The sequence below is a fragment of the Schistosoma mansoni genome, chromosome 1 (genome assembly GCF_000237925.1).
Source record: "Schistosoma mansoni strain Puerto Rico chromosome 1, complete genome".
NCBI lineage: Eukaryota > Metazoa > Platyhelminthes > Trematoda > Strigeidida > Schistosomatidae > Schistosoma > Schistosoma mansoni.
Window position 1 is genome coordinate 58,673,816 of NC_031495.1, and position 26,537 is coordinate 58,700,352.

At 32.9% G+C, this 26,537-nt stretch overlaps 2 protein-coding genes across 2 annotated transcripts in view; one reads left to right on the forward strand and one right to left on the reverse strand.

Moving 5' to 3' along the window:
* Smp_170590 (putative cation efflux protein/ zinc transporter) overlaps positions 1-4,237 on the forward strand; it is a gene marked incomplete at both ends in the record, with an annotated part of 79,673 nt that extends 75,436 nt beyond the window's left edge. The window contains 3 exons of the mRNA XM_018795011.1: positions 137-357; positions 1,833-1,961; positions 3,977-4,237. Coding sequence (XP_018649366.1) covers positions 137-357; positions 1,833-1,961; positions 3,977-4,237 — 611 coding nt within the window. The remainder of the gene's footprint in view (positions 1-136; positions 358-1,832; positions 1,962-3,976) is intronic.
* Positions 4,238-12,198: 7,961 nt separating this feature from the next.
* The window catches only part of Smp_088920 (serine/threonine kinase), a gene marked incomplete at its 3' end in the record, with an annotated part of 59,905 nt that continues 45,566 nt past the window's right edge, over positions 12,199-26,537 (reverse strand). The window contains exons 7-12 of the mRNA XM_018795012.1: positions 26,145-26,241; positions 23,347-23,553; positions 21,567-21,905; positions 18,983-19,162; positions 14,241-14,364; positions 12,199-12,270 (exon numbers count right to left, since the gene is read on the reverse strand). Coding sequence (XP_018649367.1) covers positions 12,199-12,270; positions 14,241-14,364; positions 18,983-19,162; positions 21,567-21,905; positions 23,347-23,553; positions 26,145-26,241 — 1,019 coding nt within the window. The remainder of the gene's footprint in view (positions 12,271-14,240; positions 14,365-18,982; positions 19,163-21,566; positions 21,906-23,346; positions 23,554-26,144; positions 26,242-26,537) is intronic.

Genomic DNA, 26,537 nt, shown 5'->3' on the forward strand with positions numbered 1-26,537 from the left:
GTCTAGCTTCAATTGACTCATAAATTCAACTGTAAAATTACTAAAATCTCCACAAAACCCCTTCTGAAATATAATTTGTTAATTTCATACCGCACTTTCTCTTATTATTTTTATTTTGTTTCATTTTTTTGAATAGGTGTTTATTTACATGTGCTTGCTGATACTTTGGGTAGTGTAAGCGTAATATTTAGTTCATTTCTGGTGACCACTTATGGTTGGAATGTAGCTGATCCCATATGTTCAATGTTTATTGCATGTGTGATTGGTTATTCAGCTATGCCCCTGCTCAATGATACCCTTAGTTTGCTTACTTTAAAAGTACCTGATGAGTTTCATTCTCAATTAATGGTTAAGAAAGTAAGTCATCTAATATTTATATTTGTTTATATTTATATTTATGTCTATTTCTATTTCACTATTCATCATATATTTTCTTTAGAATTGGTTTGTTTTGTATACTTCTTTTATTCACTGTTATAAAGTGTACCAACTTGAATCTGTTACTTGTTTAAGAGTAAATTATCTGTAATTTGTATCATTGTGAATGGACTGATTGTTAGGTTTTTAAATATTACTAATTAAAAATGTTGTATACTTAAACAAATGACAACTCTCATAATAGTATACGCACTTCAAATTATCTTATCGTCATGTTATCTAAATGCATAGAAAGAGTTTGTTTGATCGCTTTGATTGATCATTCTACTGATTTTATGCTTCACAAATGTTTAAAAATATCCTTAATTCATTCAATTAAATCCATACCGATAAATACAGTCTACACAATGATTGTGTACAACAGAAACAAAGTAAATAGAAAAGGTAGTTTCAGTCGGTAATAGTAAATAATTATTCAGACTTATAAAGGGAACAGGTATTAAAAATCCACTGTTAGTAAAACTATCTCTAAAAGAGAAGGGACTGTTATTCACGTTCAATTTAAGAGATTGAATTGATATGCAGAACACTTTGATGAACTGTACAACCGGTCTTAGGTTACCCTTCAGTTATCCATCTTTAAACAACCTGAATAGCGAATCGGCACAAGTTTCCCAACTGTTAGTTAAGTTGAAACGGTTATAGGTAATCTGGAGCGAGAGAAAACATTAGTTTCAGATAGGTGAGCCCTGAAAATCTCTAAGGATGGTGATCTAGATTTAACAGTTAGCTTTACTGAGATCTTAACTAGGACCTGAGGACTGAACGTAATTCTATCTGACGCCTCAATCTCCAATGGTATCAGTTTTGCAAGAAAGGACAACAATCCTCTCATGACAATCACAGAAGAGTCACTTTAACTAATAATATCTAAGATATTAGCTTCAATAATAATCAGACTCTTAACTATCACATTTTTATTTCAGCTTTTTAGTGGAATAAGTTGAACGGAAATGAACTAAGTCACGTTTTAATCAAATAATATAACAGGGTATCATAAGAACTGTGGTGAATAACTAATTTTTATTTATCGTATATTTGTTTAGACATAGGTAAGTTAAAGTAATAAACCTTCATCGATTTAGGTAATTAGAACATATGTTACTTACATCTAATCGCCGCATACCTCGACTCATGATGTTGTGTGGTGTCGGAGTAGGTTAGAAAAAACGTTGAGGTTGGCTAAGCCAAAACATGGCTTCAGTCCATGAAGTCCTTAAATGTTAGTCTGAGGCATGCTGATAGATGCAGATTACTTGGTTGTAGTCTGCGTGCTCACCGCGATAATCGGTCAGAGATTTCGAGCTACATAACATAGGATCATTCACAATGGTTCAGATATATTCACTAATTTGATTTCTCACATGTTTCATTGTTTTAATAAACTTTTTCAGATATTACAAGTGGATGAAGTTGTTTCTGTTTCAAATCCATTTATTTGGACTCATACGCATAAATCTGTATGTGTTTGTGTAACAGTTCGGATTCAGTCTAGTGCCTCAGAACAAGTTTTATTACGAAAGGTAGTTACCAATACTCTTATTTGCTTAGAGTTAATATTTTTTATAATCTGGAAGTTGTAGTTATAGTTTTGTTCACAGTGTTACTTTCGTATTTAAATAGCAGATACGTTCAGTAATATTTTCATATTTTTATCTTTCCCCAACTATTCTCTATAGTTATACTCTTATAAATGTGACTCATTAGGTTCAACCGTTCTTAATGAGTATGAGATAAAAATATTACTAGGAATATCTCGAATGAGAGCCTGGGAATTTCTCGAATACCGATAAATTTCTCATATGTAGTAACCCATACAAACCACTTAGTGATTTTGATCATAGCGTTAACCATATTAGTAAGGCGTACTCAGAAAGTTAGTTCGAATGGAAGGTTTATCCTAATTGCGAAAAGGCGATGCAGAATACCTAGTCCTCTTTTGTTCAAACTGGAAATAAAGGTGATGCTCAAAAAAATAAAAGTACTTGCTTAAAAAGCAATGATAAGGCTACATGGTTAACGGCTTTATAAGTTAATTTAGTTATGGAATTTTTTGTTTTATGGAACGATTTCTACACCAAATACTAGAGAATATATTAGTCGGAATAGTAGATATATTTGGTTCTCTTTTCATCCTGTTCATGTATTTGTGGGTGAATTTCGTTGGTATTCATTCCTACTAAGCGGGTTATGAATATTACTCAATCCATCTACAATGGTGTTATCAGAGAAAATCATTCCAACACGATGAATCAGGATCTTTATTAAGTTTCTTATATCTAATTTGTACAGCACTGTAGAACTGAGCATATTGCGCGACTGCAGACCTTCTGTGTATCTTTCTTCTTAGTGTTCTGTCTACTCTCATTATTAATTAGACTCCTGGAAATGATGTGCTATTACTATGTTCTTCCTCAAGTGTAAAAGTAACAGATGGATGAATGTTATTAAATATGTTAAGTAAATTATCCTCTTTACGTTCTTTTGTAATACTATAAACGTATAATCTATATAGAGACAGTAAACTGTTAGATGACTGATTATGTCCTTAAGCAGTTCATTTTCCAGTTTTGCAAGAAAAATGTCTGTCAGTAGAGGGCCTCATAGTGACCCCATGGCTACACCATCCTATTGTCTATAGAATTCATTGTTGAACATTCATCATGAATCTAAGAACTAACTGTTTTATTGCGGATATGGGAATTAAGGTTTTTACTCGTCCCTCTTTTAGTTCATTGCAAATAAAGTCGACAGTTTCAAGTAGAGGGATGCTAGTGAGTATGGGCGATACATCTAATGGTATCATGAAGTTATTTTTGACCAGTAGATTAATATATTATCCACAAATTCAAAGGAGCCCTTGACAGTATGCTTAACAATATGTTTGTGCAACCGTTTGAGAATTTGCAATAACCATTTTGCTATAGTATGAGAGGCTGAATTATTCATATATAAAACGGGTTAAAGGGACAAGCCACTTTTATGTATTCTCGGTAAACCATATAGACATGGTGTCATCGTTCCCATAGGTCCAATATTTCGAACATGTTTGGTGAAATAAAATCTTGTTTAATGTTTCAGTGAGTTCATTAGTTGTTTTTGATTTCTGTCACATCATTTCTCTCATTACTTAAAATGGCTTTCATTTTGTTTAAACTGTCGTTTTCATCCATGAGTACTACACCATAACCTTTGTCTGGTTTCGTGATGAAAAAATTATCATCTGTTTCCTTAAAGCTTCCTTATGTTTTTTCGTCAAAATCCCTGACTAATTATGTCCATTGTTTAGGTGTCTAAAGCAAAAGTCCACTTGTGTTGATTTAAATCTTTCGACATCATCTTTTGATGAAGTTACTAGTTCTGCCGTTTCGGCATGAATGCTTTCAAATTGAATTTCAACGTCCAATTTTTTATTGACCGTTTCCTAAAGTCACAAAACTTAAGACTTTTTTTTTATTCATTATTAATTATGTTTCCTTAGCATTTAGCTTACTAAACAAAATTTTACCTACTTTATTCTTTTTTATTGGTAAAATAGATTAAAGAATTAATTCAAAATCATTTCAAATCTGTATCTCATTTAACTATACAAATTGAAAAAGAAGAATATGAATATCATACTCAAGCTATGGGTTTACATTTATCTGTTATTGGACATTATCCTAAATCATTTATCAATTCTAGTGTTTTAATGAATGGATTAACACATCATCACCATCATCATGATAATACCAATCATTGTGGTAAATATAACTGTTCATCTGAACGCATGAATTTATTGTCTGTTAAAGATATTTAAATACATATGCATCTTAGTTGTCAGTCTATGTCAAAAAGACATCTTTTGATTATTTTTTAGCTCCGTTACCTTTTGTTCTTTGTTTCTTTCTTTATTTATGTTTGTGAATTATTATTATTATTATTACTATCTTCAGTTTATGAATTCCTCCATTTCTATTTTGTACGGCAACTATTTCTCATTATTCCATATTGTCTAAATCAATAACTCTTCCACATAGTTCTCCTTCACTTTCCACTTTCATTATTGTACATAGTTGTATTCAATCTCTTTAATGCCATCCCTACCCCAGTTTATTCTATGAAATTAACCATTATGATCCTTGTCGTTTTTTCATTGTCTTTTGTATAGTATTTGTCCACCTAATAGTGTTGTTTCCTTACTTATACCACATTTCAGTATAGAAGTATACTGGAGTTTTGTATAATATTCAATTTCTAGGCGAATTATATTCAAAATTATCTAAAAGGAGCAATTTCAGTCCCACTATTTATTTATTTCTTTAACTATCTACTCTAGTTCGTACTACTAATTGTACTATTTCATATAACTGTGCTTCTGAATCTAACCCTACCGGTTCATTTTTGGTTATTCCTTTCGCTATTGATTTTGTCTGCGCCGTCAGGTATCTTATTTTATCCGGATTAATTTTTTAAACTGATGTTTCTTATCTTCTCTGGGAGTTTTCCGGTTATTTTGTCTTTCACCAAGCTTCAAAATCTACTTTTTTGATTGCCTAGTTATGCACGTTTAAATTATTCAGTAGTCAACCACTTGTACTTGTAAATGATTTAAGCAATGACTGTGATTATATTTTTCTTTACGAAATGTGAAGTGTATGTAGGAATGTGTAGTTTATTTTATAATCCTCTTAAGTCAACTTAGTAAGGGTTTTTTGAGTGAAAGATTTTTTAATATACTTTATGATTATCTATCATCTTTTAATACAAACATTTCTCGTTTTATGCAAAATAAAATATCAACCATTGTAATGATTTAGTGTATTTTTAACATTTACTTCGGTCACACGTTACTGATGTTTCAGTAATATCGGTTTTGTTCAAATATTCTTCGCTTTCTTTGTTGGTTTTATGCATTCATTTTCATATTAAGTATTTTCTACTTTGTAAACAAGATTACTGCAAGGCAGATGGGTTTGTTAGAAATATATACTTTTTTTAAAACGTGGATCAATGGGGTTTTTTTAGGGAAAAATGTGAAAAAGAACAAGCTGTGGCTATTCAAAAATTGCTGATTATTTGCCATCTATAGGACTCTTCTTTGACTATAGCCAATGGTTTACCATAGTGCTCTCACCTTCCATCTTTAGAGTTATTTGCCTGAAAACATACTAATTAGTGTTTACTGGAATCTTTTTTTCTACATTGTGAACCAACTTGGATAGTAGTATTCTTGACTGAATTTCTTAGGTTTGTCGAAATATGTGTCTGTATAGTCTTAGGTTATGTGTGTATATTTCGTAGTATTTTCCTTAGTTACTTCAGTTGCTATATTCATACACCTAAAGTTCTATTGTGAATATCAACAACACTCAATCAGTATTTGAAGTTCATTTGCTTCATAAGGTACTTTAACTGCAACGTTAACGCAAAGTAGAACTGAACATCAAATAGAAAATGCTTCCTCAATTCCTTTGCAACCTTTTTATCAGGGCTAACACAATTGGTGAAATATGCAGAAAATATGGTAAATCGTATTTTATCATTCATTTTTGTAACTGTAATACATATATTATTTGAAAAGCTGAAGTCCTCATTAAAGGTTAGGTATATGGTTTTATTTAATTCTATGTGAACTACTCAGTTTTCATGTGAGAATTCTACGTTGAATCAACTCGTCATAAGTATAACATTAGTTATATTCTGTGAAAGTTAACCGGTATCTGGACAATTACTGTCACCAAAAGTTTGAACGAACGATCAGTTGAGCATGTATGTAAGCCTGAGTTACTTATTTCATGTAGTTTGCACTATGTAGTCCTTAAGGTTTGATGACGTTTTTCATAAACAATCTGAGGTGAACTTAAATAAAGGGTGTGGTTTGCTAAGCTCGAGATATGGTCAACAATTACTTATGTCTGTTACTTTCTTTAAATATAAAGACATATTTGAATAATCTAACGATATATCCTAGATATTTCATTATAAAATCTAAGATGTATCTCATGAAATAGTTATATTTAAATTGGTAGCATGAATGGATCAATGTTAGACCACTACTGAAAACCTGGAAGCGCTGGACGGCCGTTTAATCCTAGCATGGGACTCCACAGTGCGCATCCACGATCCAGCTCGCGGGATTCGAACCCAGAACCTTGGGTCTCACGTGAACGCTCAACCTCTAGACAACCAAGCTAGTGTCCAACTTCAATCAGTCGGCGATATTGCGCGACCGTCCGCCGTTGTCTTCAGTGAGTAACTGATACACAACAGATACGGTTGATCCAATTTAAACTCAATAATCTCCCCAACTCTATACTGAGGTAGTTATAATTAAAAATATAAGAGAAATGACAATACTATAGAGAGATTAGCAAGTTCTTACACCAGTCTGTCATTAAAAATTTATGTAGTAGTATCCTTCAATAAGTGTTCTGATCCCATGACTGGACGCTTCTCAACCAGTTAGTAACGCTGCTAAACCAACTATCACTGGCAAAGTGATACTAGAAGTCTTAATACATTGACTTAATAGGAAAATTTATTTCAGGTATAATTCAGAAATAGGCTAAATTTGAAGTAAGTGAGAAGAAAGTATGTAGAAAATCCATAATCAATACTGAGGCATACAAACGAGACTCCAAACTGCATAACTGTTAAAAATTTAAGAATAAGTTCCAGATTGTATGGATTGAAGTTACTATTGGATTAGGAATTTCTAGGTATGGTTGAAAGTTAGGACAAACATCTTTTTAAACAAAGAACGGTTAGATTTTTTAATGACTACAGATTTCACAAACTTTTACTTTCTATTTCAGCATTTAAAGGTTGTTTTTAAATCAAACCCTTGGCCTGCTTTATTTGTTGCTTACTATACAAAAGCTTAATTGCCAACTCTCTGAAAAATGACTCCAAAGCTACTTAAGCGTATTTTCAGTTACCCTCAAAACAGATCATGTGTTCATACACAATTTAGACTTATAAGCATAAAATATATGGTTTAATAATATATACGTTATTGTGGCGTATGTGGAATTCTGGATTTAATTTTCGCGATGAATATCAATTTGGGAGCATAATATGTCCTTTAGCTGGTTATTTTCAGCTCGCATTTCAAAATTATACTGTGAAACTTTCTTCTCGAAATTTGTGGAAACAACTTTTTATAACTGCTATTTCTTGTTACGTTTATGCTTATTTCTGCCTTTAAAAGTGTATGAGTAAGGGTGTTACTTGATTGTTCCCATTTATTGGCAAATGAAATCGAAAGACTACCAATCGCAATTATTGTTCTGGATAATTAGAATCCTATGTAGCCTGTTGGACAGGGTTTTTCTGTTTCCTATGGATTTTCTGGTTTAAAGTGTTTTCTGCACTTTCAAACCCTCAAACTGATATTCCGATGCACACAATGGTAACAACAAATTAATAATAATCTGTTTGATGGAATAAATCATGAAGTAGAAGGGCCATCCCTTTATTAATGATGAATTTTCGGCAACTATTAACATGGACTGCTGCTCACAGTGGGTTCGTACCCCAACAAGGAGTGATAGTATACTTGATCTAATATTTAGCAGAGATGTCATCCCACTATCTGTACAAGTATACAACGAGTTTGAAAGCAGTGACTATAAGATAACAGTTTGTGCTCTCCTTACCTATCCCTCTTATAACCGACCGATTCAAAAAACTTGCCAATATAGAGACTATAAGCATGCTGGCTGGGACCTCTTGCGCTCACTGATCAAACTCTCGGACTGGAATGTATTTTTCTCATGGATGCCATCAACAAATTCTATTCAATCGTTAACTCTTGTCTAGACTCCTGTGCACCTCTTTAAACGTACAGGTTTAATAAACATTACGAATTATATATTCCAGATAAATATCGTAATAAACTAAAACGCCTACAGAAATGTTATTTTAAGTCAAGCGACTTCACGGCAGTTGTACAAATAACAATAGTTTTTAATCTAGCTCAAAGGTTCAAAACTCAATTCTCCTTTTGAATAAACTCGTTAAAGCAACTCAAATTTTTTATAAACCATGCATCTTGCATAATATCACTTTTATATACGTCTCTAAAACTATAGCAGACCTTTTAAGTGGTATTTTTGAAAATAGTGAAGAATTCCTGAATAGCACTGTTTCAAGAGTCATATTCGTGACTAATAACTCAATAAAATCTATTTCCTTCACATGCTTGAAAATTAGTAAGGCTATAGATAGGCTTAAGGTTTCCAGTGGTCATTGAGTAGACGGGTTTTCATCCTTTCTCTACAAGTATGGTGGTCCAGATATTCCATTTCTCCTTCTAAAGCTGTTTACTCTGTCTATGGAATCAGGTTCTTAACCTTATTGCTGGAAAACCGCGTACATTATACCATATTACAAATCTGGAGATAAGACTGACATGAACAATTGTCGGCCGATAAATATTACTCCAGTTTTCTCTAGGATTTTGGAAAACATATCAGTAACAAATTATCCAACTATTTACTCACTGAAAAATTTATCCATGATTCTCAACATGGATTTCCTAAAAATTGATTTTTTGTGACAAGCCGATTTGACATTTTTAATTTAGTCTTTTCTCAACGTAACTAAGGTTATCTAGTCTTAGTGCTATATTTTGACACTGCTAAAGCCTTCGACATAGTTAACCAGCGACTTCTTATAGATAAACTCGCATCTCACGCGGTCTGAAACCCTTTGCTTGCTGAGTTTGATACCTTCCTCAGCTACCGACATCAAATAGTTAAAATTAACTCTTCCTTGTCGAATGCTGTCCCTGTCAGAAGTGGTGTAATACAAGGTAGTGCCCCTTTTAGTTTACATTAATGATATTTACGAATGTTTTGTGCGGGTAAGCTTTTTCTGTATGCAGATGATCTTAAAGTGGCATATTCATCTTCTCCTCATGAGCTAAACAATATGCAGAAACTTCTAATTACGACATTTTTAATTCCTTGTCACTAGTGAAACAAACCCATTCTAAATTATCTCTCCATATGAATTACCTTACCTTTAAATTTTCCGTACTCTGGAATATCTACCACAATCTATCTGTAAGAAAAAATCACTCCCATCCTTTGTTCGCTGCATTGATGCATACTGCTCCTCTGAAAATGCATTAAATGTTCTCGCGCCTGTAAGTGTATCTTATTCCACAAGTGAGATGATAGGAACTTCGAATTTTTAGCCATTTTTGTTACTGAATTCACTAAGTAAAACCACCTAACTGATGTTGCTTTACGTTAACACCGTCCCTTGACAACCTTAACTGATTTGAGTAGTATCTAACACGGACAGTATATCACTGCGTCACATGACACATGCATCATGGTAGAGCTGATTGACATATTTTAGTTATTATTACCTTGTTGTTCCGTGCTCTATTTCCATTTTACTTTCTCTAGTTGTAGATGAATATAATTAGTTCGTTATGACACAAGAAATGACCTTAAATGCACCGTTCATTAATCAATGGAATGTCCACTTGAAAATTAAAAGTTCCCGGCCGATGCATCGCTTTGCTGTCATATATGTCATAAATGTACTGCCTAAACAATTTTTGAACTAGTAAACTTAAAACAATGATATATCACATATTTGTTCTCTACATTTAATGTTACTATTTATATCAAACTGATCATCCCTGTACACTGATGTAACTTCTGTAACTGTTATTATTATTATGTTCATAATATATTATTATTATTATTAATTGAATACTGATTTACATCCATTTTTAATTCATTAGGCTACGATTCGTTTTTTTTAGGTGGAGTATTTGACAATGAATCATTTTCTGTTAGTAGAGAATCAATGAAACTAAATAAGATTATTGTATCGTCATCAAAATACAGAACTGTATGTACTTCTTGACGTGATCAAAGTGTAGGTTTACTATATACAACAGTGTGTTTTCAGCCAGAGCGAAAAACATGAATTTTCAATTACCTTAGTAAATGGAAACAAAATCATGCATTAGAAGCATAGAATACGGTTTCGTAATCAAATATTTTATGTCTTTTGCAGTGACATAGGCATTAATCTTAATCAAAACGTCTTTGGAAAATTCGTTTATTTTGAGGAAGATACGGGGAATTAAAGGTCGAATATTGTAAAAGATGTTGAAGTGCTAACGTATTAAAGGTTAAAATGTAGTTATGCTTCAATGTAGATTTTAATAGTTTCGCAATGTAGTACTTTTTAGTCCCCATGATGTCAGTTCAATTTATTTAAAGTTTGTACTTACTAAGCCTTCGGACTAACCGGCATTCAAGCAAGAAAACTTAGATTGACTAGTAAGCATTAGTGATAAACTGAATTATCTGTGCACAGTCAGAGTACATTTAGATGTGTCTGAACCAATAAAATATATTTGAGCATTTGACCATGGTTGAGTGAACCCACATCACTGACCTGCCATTCTCGTATTTCTCGCCTACAACTGGACTTATAATATGTAATCTCCCTAGCTTCAGAAGATTATGGTACGTTTAGACTTATCTGGCCTGACACTCAAAGTTTAAACTATATTCAGAATCAAGTGAATAATGCCTAAAAAATACTAGAATTAAAATTCTCAGATTAGTTAAATAGAGATCGCTGATTGAAAATAAGCTTACGGTGAGGTTTATACGTACTTTGTTTGGTGTTTAAAGAGAAGAAAGGCTTATAATTCACTAAGCCCCCAAATGCCCTGGTACGGCTGTGAGTGGGGATGGCCCTCCCTCTCTCTCGAAATGCTCTCACATGGCCACGCGTATATACTCACTGCCTTCCCGTGGCATCACTGTTGTTTACGAATTTGGGAGGACGAAAATCGAATGTCCGGCGCTTTAACCGGGTTGGTGGACACGGAAAGTTCACCTAGAGGAGTTGGAAAACCCCGATTCCAAACCATTGGTGCACATGGGCTCCAGTATCCTGAAGAAATAAATGGCGTATGAACCAATCGTCGGTCACCGACTACCATGGGACTGTATCTCCTCACGTTGCTCCACTGCCTTGTGGATCAGACCCTTAGGTCAAAGGCTCGCGGTGTGTCTCCTTAAGAAAACCACCTGCTTCAGTCTGGACATGCGGGCAGTATTATAGCCCTCACATAATTAAAGGAAACGACAATTTTTTGTGTGACGCATATATATCTGGTGCCCCTTTTTACCAATATTTATATGTTCAAATAAATAAATAGATAAAACCCTAACCAACATCAAATCACTTGAATTCGACCACAAATAGTTAATGTTTGGGTCAGAGAATGTTAATTAACATTAGGACATTTACCTGTTTTTCCTATAGATTTAAAACATTACTGTCTTATGCTAAAATACTAACAATAAAAATATCTGAATATCCTTAGTCAACAAAAGTCTAACTCGTTTGCCATTAATAACTGATCATCCTTTGTATTTAGAGTACCATTGTTTCAATGTCTGAAAATTATCCTTTACATTAGAAGTTCATTTTGTTTTTTTGTTTTTTTGAAAGAAAACATTGATATTAGTAAAACAAGAAGTACTGAAAAAAATGTTCAATAAGCTTAAGTAATCTAGACGAAGATGTATACAATGCAATGTGTATTTCTTTCAATAAAATAATCCTCAGAAAATGAAGTTCAATTAAATTTATTTTACATTTATTAAGTTAAACGCCAATAATTTTGTTTTCCTTAATATAATAAAAGAAAAACATGTAAGATTTTAAACAAGAAAAGAAGGTTTAATCCTGTAGTTTGTAAATCTGAGATGATTAAATTTGATAATATGTTTATTCAATTATTTCAGGATCAGCTGAATTATGTGGATCATACTTTTGAGTTGTTTGTGTTTTAATTCGATACTGTAAAAGAGATAGAAATTATTCGATTAGTTAAAAAATGAAAATCTAAAAAATCAGATTAATAATGAACAATTGAAGCTAGACCACCATAGAAAACCTGGAAGCAATGGACGGCCGTTTCGCATCCACGATCCCGCACTCGCGAGATTCGAACCCAGGACCTACCAGTCTCGAGCCAGAGCACTAAACCGACAGACCGCTGAGCCGGTATCCAACGGTGTTAATGTCTAACTTCAATCGATCCACGAAATTGGGCCGTCCAGTGCTTCAAGGTTTTCCATGGTGGTCTAGCTTCAATTGACTCAAGATCTCAACTCTATAAAATTACTAAAATCTCCACAAAACCCCTTCTGATAATAATGAATAGTTTTAGCTTATAGAAAAATTGTTATTTTGTCTCATCATTTAAATCTGCTTACTGATGCACATTCTTTCTCTACGCGAGCTCAACTAGTTACTTAAGTAAGAAAAGAAAGATTGAGCTAAACAATTTTATTAGCTAAACTGAGCCCAGAATATATATCCACCTTAATCATAAATATATATCTTTTGCTCTAATAAGATAAAGCTACATTTTTGACTCACAGCGTATGCCTCTTTAGAAAATAAAGTCGAATCGTACATAATAGCTTTCGCTCGTCAGCATCTCGCACTTATCCTCCGGCCTAGAATATCAGATACATTGTACGTTTCCATTAAGATAAATGACGATACCTTTCACAGGTGTATTATTTCAGGTTCGTTTTAATATAGAAACTGTGTTAATGAGATTTTCGGAGACTAGAAGTGTGTAAGATCAATATATGTATAAACAAATTAAACAAGCTTAAATAGTAATTTAATTTGTGATAGTAAAAACAAGTTTCAGGGGTCAAATATCAAAGTTTTATCTTTACAAGTAAAAGTAAATAGCTAAATATGAATATGATTTTATTTTGTTCATCCCCTGACATCTTAGTAAGTATTCAAAAGTGAGACATTCAAATCAAATATGAATGGACAACAATGGTCATACTCCAATCGTGACTAGATGGATAAAAAAAAGTAGGAAGTATTTGGTTTCGACCTATTATTATGTTTCCTTATAATTGTATATAATATTATGAACTAGATATACTGTTTATAACAGAAATGACTTCTTCGAAATATCCCAATGTGTACAAAAATAATTTTTTAGTGTTTAATGATCATAATCCATTTTCCAGAGGAAAGATGGTGTATTCCAAAAAATGTGAATTTAAATGATGAAGGGAACAACTAAAGTAGTATAATCATACTGTACATTGAACATTTTGTCAAACTCATTCAAACAAGTAGGAATATGCACAAAAAGTGAATCACATATAGTCATCTTTAACAAACATGATAGTAATATGTTTAAGACTGTATTTCTAATTTCTTTATCCGATTAATCCTTGTATTCTCCTCGTCGACTAAAAGGACGTATTTATTCACTAAACAATTGTCTTGAGAAAAGCCGAAAAACTGAGGAAATCCGTATTGATGATTGTCAACTACTGCTGAATGTTTAGAAAATCTACCTCCTTCATTAAAACTATATTAGTGTGCCACCTAATTACTTAATTTGAAATGAGTTTCTGAATTTCTAATGATATGTCAATAATTTCAGCCATGACAAGAGTGCAAAAGTCATTTGTAATGGCAGTGAAAGATCATCGCGCTATATTGTGAAGTAAATAGAGTCAGAAATGTGTACTGTTGTATGGAATTCTAGTGGCCTATAGGTTAACCATTCATTACGATCCATGAAGACCCTGGGTACATCCAGTGGCTAAGTTATTAACGCTCACCACTGAAGAGTCTCTTACTGGTACGAAACAGCTGTTCTGTTACTTTTGGTCTTCAATGGTATCGTAACTGAGGCCGATTAGTGAAGAACACGACGTAGAAACTGTTTTTCACTAGGAAACCTTAACAGATATTATTAATAAAATAAACGATATACTTACACCTTTAGGTTTTTTTCGTGTACTATGACGAAACAATGAAACTGTTCTTTTTACAAGTGGCCTGTCTTCTTCACGCATTGCCATCCATGGATGACTTAAACACTGATCTACTGACGGTCTTTTCCTTGAGTAATATAGAAAAACCATAGACGTAGAAGTTCGATTAAACAATTGTGAATTGTAAAGGATTATAAAACGGTATAAAAAGTTCAAGAAAATACAAACTCGTGTTTTATGTTTTTCATATAATTAGCTTTTAAATAAAGCACTTGGGGAATTAATAAACTTTTCTAGAGAATACTTTCCTTTCAATGAGCAACACATTTTTAATCTTGACAACTAGTAGTTATTCAGTTGAGAAATCTAACTTCAAAGTACTTTGGAATGAAAGTGAATAATAGATCTGCATTTATCACAAAGTAAATTAGTACTAGTTACTAATGATTTAGATGGAAAAAATGTGTACTACTTATAGGGAGCTGTGTAGACTAACGGGAAAAACAAATAAGATAATAGCACTTCAACAATAACTTTTCAAATCAAGAAGTTATCTATGACCACTTCTTGATAGCAAAAAATAAATGTTTTGTATATGTGTTCTTCGCATATCTGCATCCCGAGGGGCTTGATTCCAGTTCATCTGTCACAAATGGGACGAAATGTTCATCTTTGATTCGACTGAAAACCACTAGAAAGATAATAAGTTAAATTATAAATCAATCTTGTCCAAATATTAGGCACTAGTAAATGAAATATTAACATACGATAGTTCATAACTGTTTATTGACAACAAAATAAACGAACATTGCCATTTATTCAAATCATTTCAGTTTCCTTCTCAAGATTACTACCAATATTTTTTTAGTGAGACCATGAACCGAACAATGTTAGACCACCATTGAAAGTCCAGAAGAACTGGATGGTCGCATTGTACTAATATGGGACTCTTCTGCAGTAAAAATTCACGATCTCACATGTGCGACTAGAATCCAGGACCTTCAGTCTAGCATAGACGCTTAACCCCTAGACCAGCAAGCCGTTGTCCATCAGTGTTAATGACTAACTTCAATCAATGCATGATATCGCGCAACCATCTTCCATTGTCTTCAGTGGGTAACTGCCTCAAATACTCAGTGGTCTTGAGTTTAAGCAATCGCACGGGAAACCGAAGGTTCTGGACTTAAGTCCTGCGTGTAGGACCATGCATGCTCACTTCTGAGGAGTCCCATACTAAGACAAAATAGCCCTCCGGTTCTTCCTGTTTTTCAATGGCGATCTAATAATGATTAGTTCATAATCTCAATAAACATTCAACAATCTACACAACCTCATTCTGATTATTACCAATACATTTGATCCTTGTATTCATTTACTCTCTAGTTTAGTAATTACACTTTTAAAACCACAAAAAATAAAAATGAAAGTATAACATAGATTTTTTTAAAATCCGAAAACCAAAACAAAACATTTTTTCTATTTTTTTTTCATTAACTAAGTAATAGTGATTTTTTCTGAAAGAAATTCTCACATCTAAATTATGTGACCCATAGATTTTCATTGAATATCATATTATTTAATCTATTCTTTTCAAAAGTGTAATAATACAAGTCATATAATCTTACCAAATGTTGATTAGAATGGTTAATTTGTGTGAACAATAATTTATTGATTCGAAAAAAATGATTTTGTTCTGATAGCTTTTCATACTATGTGCCCCCAAATGCCCTAGTACGGCCAAGAGTGGGGAGAGTCCGCTCTCCCTCTCCAAATGCTCTCATATGTCCACGCGTATATAGCCTCTGCCAAGGTAGTCCTACTCACTGCCTTCTAGTGGCCGGGGGTGTTTTTTACGAAATTGAAAGGACGAAAAGCGAATTTCCGGCCCTTTAAGTGCGTTGATGGACAAGGAAAGTCCACCAAAGGGAGTTGGGAAACACTGATTCCAAACCAATGATGCACATGGGCTCGAGTATCCGGAGGGAACAAATGGCGTATGAATCAATCGTTGGTCACCGGCTACCATGGGAATGAATCTCCTTACGATGCTTCACTGCCTTGTGGATCAGATCTTTAGGTCAAGGGCTCGGGGTGTGGCCCCCTAAGAAAACCACTTGCTTCAGTTTGGGCACCTAGGCAGTATCATAGTCCTCACACAAATTAAATGAGATTTGCATATATATCTGGCACCCCTTTGTACCAATATTTATGTGTTCAAATAAAATAAAATAAACATATTAACTGAGTAGGAAAAATTCCGATTCAAAGCGCTATCTATACTGAAGATTTTATCATTTTAAAGTGTCATGGCATACTGGATAACCAGTTAATTTTATCATTACGAGGTTGTGGAGATTACAGAATTTCATTAGAATTGTGGACCAATCTAAGACAACTAATGAAAATCTGGAAGATCCAGATAGTTGTTTCATCCTAATATGGTACTCTTCTGCAGTAGGTATTCATGAACTCACATGAGGGAATCAAAACTAAGACCCTCAGTCTCGCACGTGAACGCTTCACCTCTACACTACTGAGCTGGCATTCAGTTGTGGTAATGTCTAACTTCAGTCAATACACAATATTGTGCTGCCATCTTCTGTTACATTCGGTGGATAACTGCCTCGCACCTCACACGATTTGGCTCCACTGGTCCACAGTCGGAGAATATTTTTCTCTGGAAGAATTATTAGTTGCCAATATTTTACAAGTAGCAATATAAATATTTTCTCTCTAGCTAATATTTCACTTCTAATCCTAGTGAAAGTAAAGAATAAATCCGATTAAGTTTTATCTAAACTCATTACTTTTTACCAGAAGTTTACTGTCCAAAATATAAGTTTGAATTTAAAAATTGGTAGGAAAAAAGTGTAGCAGTTAAATATCCCACCACATAATAAAGCGAATAAATATTTATTTAAGTGATCTAATATATATATATATATCGATCTAATATATGATCTAAAATATATCCATGACAAATGAGCTTTCAGTCTAGATAACAAAAGTTCTTTTAACCTAATCCATTATTTATTTCTTAGTAAACCAATGAGATGTTTATTGTATCATATATCAAGATGGTTAGGAATAAATATGAAGTATTTGATCAGGTGATTATAAGAGATGAGCATTTATGGTAAGGGTAATTAAATTACTATAATCATTTATATCTCTGAATTTAAACAAGAATATTCTAAGAGAAGAGTATCGATTATAGATATCCATGTTCTCAAATATGTATATAAAAAGGAATCCAACGAAGGAAGATAGTAGAAATCCGGAAGTTATGCTAATTATAATCGTTTTTCTTACGTAATAATGAAATTAACCACTGAAAAATTTTCATTATATTAAAACACAATTATGTAGAATAATATGAATTAGGTCAGATATAGTTGATAGGGGTGGATGCTGAATAAATTTCTCTAAAAAGTTATGAAGTGCAATAATAATAATAATAATAATGACAATCGTAAGATGTGTAGATAAGATTAGTTTAGGATATAAAAATGAATTACGTCACCATATCATAAAATTGATTATTAGCCAGTTGGCCAGGGTAAAAGGAGTGGCTGAACATATTTCTTTTGGGTCCAAAGCTCTGGCTTTTTGATCCGGATAGCAATTGCCTCAGCCGTCTGCAAGATTCTCGGTCTGACGGAACTAGGTAGACTGCATTTAACACGGTATATTATTGCGAAAGACTGTTCCATGTTGGCTGTATGTCCCGTCTGAATAAAATGGGCTAAAATGGAACTGTTAACTGTCTTAACTACACTTTTTGTTAACCACACTGGGAGGTGCTCACGAGCCCGAGTATACAAATTCCCAGAACATCTGCCAATACAACTTGCTCCACAGGAGCAGTTGAATTGATAGATACAAAAAGAAGTGGCTAGTCTAGGCAATTTATCTTTCAACCTCGGAGTGATCATTGGAGGTGTGAAAAACGTTAGTTGTAGTTTACCTGCATTAAAAGTCCTTTGGATTGATCTGCGTAACTTCAGTCTTAGCATTTCACTAGGTGCATCACCTTTGGATTGTAAGCGTATATACAGAGGCTTTTTATTCACAGTTAGACATTCTCTGTGATCTCTTTTATTGTCTGTTTTAATTTATAAATTCCTCCGGATATCCGTTTTCTTTTAGGGTCGTGTACAATGCTCTCGTTTCATCTTCAACAGCATCTAGAGAACATTTGGTCTTTATTCTATGGTTCAGTGTCTTAATACAGTTAGTTTTGTATTGTAGAGGAACAAGACTAAGAAAGTTTGTATATTGTCCAGTCCAAGTAGTTTTCTTACTCATGTTTCTTTTTAATGAACCGTCTTTTCTCCTTGTAAGTAAAACATCTAGAAAAGCTATTCTACCTCCATTTTCTTCCTCACATGTGAATTTTATGGACTGATGAACTGTATTGTATTACTGAAGTGTTTCTATCAGGCTAGTATGGTCGTTATAATTTTACTATTTTAGTTCACACTGTGCAAACATCAATAGTTATTTATGGATTATTCCATCACACATATTAAATGAACCTAAATAATCGACATTGGAATATGAAATATGTAAACAATGTATTGGGTATATAGATATTGATGAAAATGAAAGTGTTTGCTCTGTACAAAAGATATTGATACTTTGGTAAATATCAAACAGTGGTATTTTTAAAAATAAACAGTGATTTTTTATAAACAATGAACATCATTATCAACTGTGTAAACATGAACTAAAATAGTACTTACTTAGGATCTCGAACTAAAATTTGTTTGATAAAGTCTTTCGCCTCATTCGAAACATCCACTATTCCAGGGTCGTCAAAATCATATCTGACATGTGTAATATTAAGAGATATTTCTTGATTAGTGAGAATTCGATCACGACAACCATCTTGTGGAATTTCGAATGGTGTGATACCTGCAAGGCTGTATATAGAAATGAATTGTTTATGATAGAAAATTAATAACCGTTAACGCATGTCATATTATTACTACTATGTCTATGCTAATCGACCTAAACTGCTTTCTAAAGTTCCGTAAGATTATCAAAAATATGATTTTTTTTAATACAATGGACAAGTGAACAAAATATGAAAGTGGTTAGTGTGCCTGACAAATCGATGAAGTTAGACTAGTCAAGGTTTATGACTTTCAGTACTTTTATTCGGGAAATATTGACATGTTTCATTTATCCTATTTATGTATGTAATTTTTCTGGGTTCGGAGGTTAGGTAATAAATTAATACTTATCAATTACCATACTAATCTCATTGTTACTCCTCATGAATGTAGATTGATTTATTAATTTTATTGAATACCATCTACTCTAACACCAGTTATGTAAGTCTGTTTCATCATTGACTGAGATAATCGTCATTAGCCAATTCAAACAAGCTATCTTTCGCTTGAACCAAACAGAAAAAGATATATCCACAATAGTTTATAGAGTATAGGAGTGTATCATTTTAAATAATACAAACTATGCCACTTTATTTTAGTGTCAGGCTAATTCTGTCAATAAATTCTGAGTCTTTGACCTACTTGGTAAGCAAGTTCAATTCTGTTTTTTTTTAAATTTGCATTAAATATTGGTACTCAGCCTATTGTTAGTTTTAGATGAAGGTTTTGGTCTGATCGAAAACCATTAGTTGAATTTTATCATCAAAAAGACTATGAATTAAAAATTTAGGATCAGTCTAAAATAAGTTCCTCACTAATAACGAAGACAAGAATATATGGGTAAGTTTTATTTCAGAAGGGGTTTTGTGGAGATTTAGTATTTTCATAGTTGAAGCTAGACCACCAAAGAAAACTTAGAAGCACTGGACGGCCGTTTCGTCCTATTATGGGACTCCCCAGCAGTGCGCATCCACGACCTGGGTTCGAATCTCACGAGGCGAGGTCGTGGATGCACACTGTTGAGGAGTTCCACAATAGGACTAAATGGTCGTCCAGTGCTTCCAGGTTTTCCTTGGTGATCTAATTTCAATTGACTCGTGCTTTCAACTAAGTTTTATTTACTAGATTCTTTGTAAATTTCGTCGGTTTCTATGTAGTAAATAATAAAAAGTAATGTTGAGTATGATATGATTAAACCATAAATAAATTTGTGACTTATATAGAATTATGCACAACAAACCAACAGTATAAGTGAAAATATCGTTTACAGACCTACTAGTTTTTGCGGTTTAGAAGACATTGCTAAAAATGAAACCCAAGATAATTTTCACGATGATGTTTACCAATGGGAATTCAAATCTCTTTACTACTTCATTAATTAATTCTTTCCTTCAACAGTTAGTTTCATGTGTAATGTTATACTATTTGTTATTAGGTAATAGTTTTAAATCTACTTAACTGTTTACATAACTTCACAAGCTGAACTTGTGGTGTCTTTTGTCTCAAGTAACCAATTATCTCTTCCTTTACCTAATCATTTCAGTTTTTTAGTTTATTCTTTAGTTTTAACGTCTTTATTCTTTTCATATTTTACTATTGCCTACAGACACTTTTCTTTGAGACAGTTTATTTTAGATGAATTCATTACCTAAAAGACAAAACCTATCCTTATTTATAGGTAATAGCTTCTTTCTTCTTTTACATATTTTTCTATTTCATTATTCAAAGTAGTTGCTTTCATTTAATATGCTTTTTTTGAAAGATGCACTTCCTACGTGATTCGAACGGCGTACTTAGAATATCACACTCCGCGTTTGTGATTTATTATTCTTTATGTTGCTTTCTATAAAAGAACTGACCTTTCGGTTCAGATAATTTACGTTTAAGTCAATTATAACTTTTACTCTTCATTCCCAAATTTGAAAGTTTTGCGACGCTATTCATACTACTCATAAGTAGATGCAAATTATTAAGTACAATTCATTGGTCACTAACACATCAGTTACGAATTGTAGACCATTATTTTTCAGAGCAATGAAGTTTCGGAGTAACTTGTGACAGTTTGTGATTAAACCCTTCCTCATGTGTTTAGTGAGGGTTTGATGAAAAACGTCAGATACTTACATTTTGCGTTTAAGTACACTGGTTTTCAAATTGCCTTCCTGTACTGCACTGTGGAATCATGATAAAAGTTTCATAGCCTCTTGTAATTAAGTGTGCTATCAATAGATTTCCCCTGAAATATCAAAACTTATGATTTATAGCTTGGAGTACATAGCTTGAAGTGACAGTTTGTAGAGTGGGAACTAGAGCTTTACAAACGCCAGTAATATTTGTTATAAATCAATGTATTAAATTGTGCTTTATTTTTAGTGTCAATCATTTGCGTGTACACCACTATAATATACAAGTAAGTTAGTTTTAAACTCACATTTCATATGCAATTACAGCCACACTCCACAAATCTGTAGTATATGATTGTGGATCACAATTTTGTGTTTCAGGTGCTATATATGTTAATGTACCAGCTGGGATAGGTGTACATTGATTACTTTGATAAAATACAGCGAGGCCAAAATCAATAATTTTTAATCGATAACCACTTGCTTGTACCATCATTAAATTTTCTGGTTTCAAGTCACGATGAATCACTGAACAATCTTGTAGGTGCTTTAACCCGAGAAGAATTTGACGAATTATACTCACAGTTATTGCTTCGTCTAAAGAACCCTCTTTTTCTATTCTGTTGTAAAGAGCTCCACCTGGAACACTAAAAGGATGATAATTAATGTTAGTCAAACGGTATAAACTTATAACTTTCCATTGGTTGCTTTCTAATCAGATTTTACTGCGTTATACAGATAGAGATATGAATATCTAGCGATCCCTATATAGTAAGGAAACTAAGCATTGTGATACCGTATATCATTTTCATTTCAGTGTTGATTATCAACTTAATTGAGGTAATATCTAGACACAAGATACGAAATGTTTTACTGAAGATTTAGATTTATCAATCACAAAATAAATCTAGTAATATCCTTATGGGATGTGTAAACTTTAATAAGAATAGGAAAATCTACAAATTAAATCAGCATTAAAAGTATATGCTATTATCAATAAACACCAAACTGAAATTAGAAATAGCAAAATAATCCAGAAAGTTTTTTTCAATTATTAGGAGAGGCGAGTAGCTGAACCATTTCATAGAATGCTAAATCCCTCTGCCCGCAATAAAAAAGAACGCTTGGTTATTTATCCGATTCGGACTATTCAATCCAACATCCACATTTGACTTTATTCATTTTCCAGACAATCTACACACACAAACACGTAGACTATACTGACTAATTTTTAAACTTAATTGTAAATAGAAAAGATTTTTATAAAAACCCCTACACAAGTTTTAAGAAAACTTTATTTATCTGGGTGAAACGTGGAGTTCAACCAGGTCTATTGTGAGATAGTAACTCACTGTAGATATTGGTGGACGGTGGTGCGATTTCGTGAATTGATTGAAGTTAGACGTTAACACCGTTGGATGCCGGATCATTGTCCTGGAGATTGAGCGTTCATGCAAGAGACCAAAGGTTCAAATTCTTTGAGCAGGGTCGTGGATGAGCACCACTGAGTAGTTCCGTACTTGGGTTAAACAGCCGTTCAGTGATTTCAGGTTTTCCATGGTGGTCTAGCTTTAATTGACTCATAAATTCAACTATCAAATTACTACAATCTTCACAAAAACCCTTTCTGAATAATTCTAATTCGATAGCTAAATTAATTAGGGATATAAACGTTTTAATGAATATTACTGGAAATGCTAAGGTTATGAATATAAGTAACTGTAAATGAAAAGTGGTTAATATGTACTACGAAGATATTATTATATTTGAATATGAAATGATTATAGAACCAATCAGAAAATTCTTGGCAACGTTATAAGTTAAACAAATAAACAAATACTTTAAATTATAAACGCTATTGAAAAAGAGGATAGGTTAAAGGTTATAGTAAACCGACTACAAATATAGTACAAGGAGAGACAACGAATAACAGAGGTCTGCTGTCACTTTATGTTTGTTTTATTGCGTAATCCTAGTTGTAAAGTCGGAATTAATACTTTACAATTTACGGATCTACTAATTTATATGGGATCAGATTTTTTTGAAAAAAAGGTAATTCACAGAAATATAGATTCTTAAATAACTTACAATTCTGTAATTAATGTACAATGTAAATTATATTCATATGCAGCATGTAAATGAGCTATTTGTGGATGTTTACCAATGGTACGTAATACTGCAACTTCCATTAATTCACCTTGATATCGTTTAAGTCGTAAAATTTTAAACTTTTTAGCAGCAAATATATTCCCAGTTTTTTTCTCTAAACATTTAATCACACGTCCATATGTACCACTTGAAAGAGAAAAATGATTAAAGGAGAATAATAACCAAATATAAATGAAAAAGTTCTACCGTAATGAACATTTTCGAAAATAACAAGGTAAGAGCATATATATTACAAGGGTCTAGTTTAGATAATATTTCACCATTACTTATTTAATAAGAATAACATTCTCAAGTTGGAAAAGCCGTGAGTCAATTGAAACTAGATCACCAGGGAAAACCTGGAAGCACTGGACGACCATTTCGTCCTATTGTGGGACTCCTCAGCAGCGCGCATCCACCTCGCCTCGAGAGATTCAAGGATCCGAACCCTGGACCTACCAGTCTCGCGCCAGAGCATTTAACCGATAGACCACTGAGCCGGCAGCCGATAGTGTTTATGTTTAACTCCAACCAATCTACGAAGTTGAGCAACCGTTCACCAATTGTCTTCAGTGAGTTTTTTATCTGACAACAGACCTGGTTTCAACTCCACTGGTCACTGCTTCTCACTAGAACTCCTGGATTTACCTCTCGTAGAGTCCCACAGTAGGACGAAACGGCCGTCCAGGGCTTCCAGGTTTTCCCTGGTGGTCTAGCTTCAATTGACTCACGCTTTCAACCATGAAAATACTAAATCTCCACAAAAACCCCTTCTGATAAGAATAATATTCACGAAACTAATAAAACTAGTAATAAAAATGGTCAGAGCGACATTGAATAGTTTTTATTTACCTTTCAAACTATGACGTTTCTTCATTGTCTTTAGTAACAGAAACATGTAGAGAAATTGTGATGAAATTATGTAAGACTAAATTTATTATTGTTTGGTAGCCGAAGACGATCGACAAGAAGACGTGAATATTAATTTCATACTATGTGGGAGCTATCAGCAAGATTAATAAACAGTTGTGATTGGAATCACGAACCGATCTAATTTAGACAACCACTGAGCGTCCGTTTCGTTTTATAATGAAACTACTCAGAGGTGCACAACCACAATCGTGCCAGACAGAATCGAACCCAGGACCCTCAGTCTCGCCTAACACTTACACCACTGGTCCAGTATCTAATAGTGTATAAGTCTAACTTAAATCAATCCGCGATATTGTGCAAACATCTCCCATTGTCTTTGGTGGGCAACTGTCTCACTCCCGACACGATTCAGCTTCACTTACAATGGATTCTTACTAGGACTGCGGAACTTTCCTCTTGAAATTCGTCCCTAGCTAACACATATATTTGTAGTTCTCAGTTTTGATTTGATTTTGCATACGAAGTCATTGTATAGTTTTCTAAGCGATTTAGAAATTGTAGAACAATTCATATGTTATTTCACGGTTAGAGGCAATTAGTAAGAATCTGACGAACAAGATACTGCCATTTAGTTGAGGATGACTCAGAGAAACGGCGATGTTTGAAGTTCATTGAGTTTTAAATAAAGATAGTCACCCATAGTTGTTAAAATTCCAAAATACCTTATACATATTATTACCATCATACGCTAACTCCTTATTCTATAATTCTGGTTCATTATAGTGTCAGAGAAACACGAGACCCACTAACAAAATTTCGGTTATCTCTCAATACAATTTTACATGAAGATACCTATTGAATTTGTATATGGCATAATAAAACCTCTATTTTCGAAAAATAACACTGAAATACATTATCATCTGATTATGATTACTTCTGGTACACATACTTGATGGATTATCCATAAAGTCTCATTAAAATCCGATATGACATTTGAAAGTATTTATGGTAATACTCCAATTCTACATTCCATATTACTACCTATGTAGAAGGCGATGTAATATCTATATAATATGAAACTTACAAGTATTTCAGTGAATGCTAATTAAAGTTCAGCAATCCTACCTAATTAATTAAATTTCTCAATGATTTTCGCAGTGCTATATAGTGTCTAAAATTTACATTCTATAAAAAAATACCAGATTTACCAACTTTCTCCCAGTTACAATGATAATGCGAATTCGTGTTAATTACATTAATAAAACAAAGTATTCATACTAATTATAGATATCACGTTTACATCAAAACATCATAAGTAATAATTAGTAAACTTCGCTTTCAGGTGGTATATTGGGGCCTAATTTCTGAATTTCCCTTAAGTGTTGGAATGTTTTATTTAAAATATAAATATATAAATAAATCTAAATAATTTTCAAAACTTTACTCTATGAATATCAGGGTTTGTGATTTAAGGTTTAATTTATGTTATGTAATCTACAGTGGATCACCATAATTGTCGACTCAAAGTATACATACTAAGTAAACAAATACTATATCGACCAATCATTAGGTATTATTTCTCCGTAATCTAGCCGGATCTACTTCTCATGGATTAGCACTGTATAACTACTTTTCAAAGCACTTGTATTTAGGCAACATTGTATATTAATTTAGACTCATGTTTTGTATTACTCTTTTCTTTACAGGTACACAATCGAAGCGAGCAATAAGATGAGCTAGTGGATGCTACTAAGAATGCATCAATACATTTTGTAACATTTCTTTGCTAAAACAATCTATTTAATAAGTTTATAAGTAAAATCAACATTAAGCAACTATGTTTAAATAGTACAGAATAAACTTACTAACCAAGCACTGCAATCTCTTCATAATGATCTGTAGGATTTACATTTTTGATAGTGTTGATTTTTAGAGGATAGTCAATGGACTCAGTTTGATCTGCTAAATAATTTATGCAAATTTTGAAAAAACGAAGTTCAATCAGATTAATGTACTATTAGTGTAATATTTTACATACTAAGTTACAAAATATTAAAGAATATGTTAACTGTGTAATCTTATTTATGGTTAATGTATTGACTGAAATTTTTAAAATAAAACCTTTTTTGAAATTTTCCGAGTTCATTTTAAGGTTCTATTGTAGTGTGGTCTACTTACATCCATATAAGTAGTATATGGCGATGGTCAGACATAGAATGTATTTTGGCAGAAGACCGATAAGGAAAGAACTGAAATGA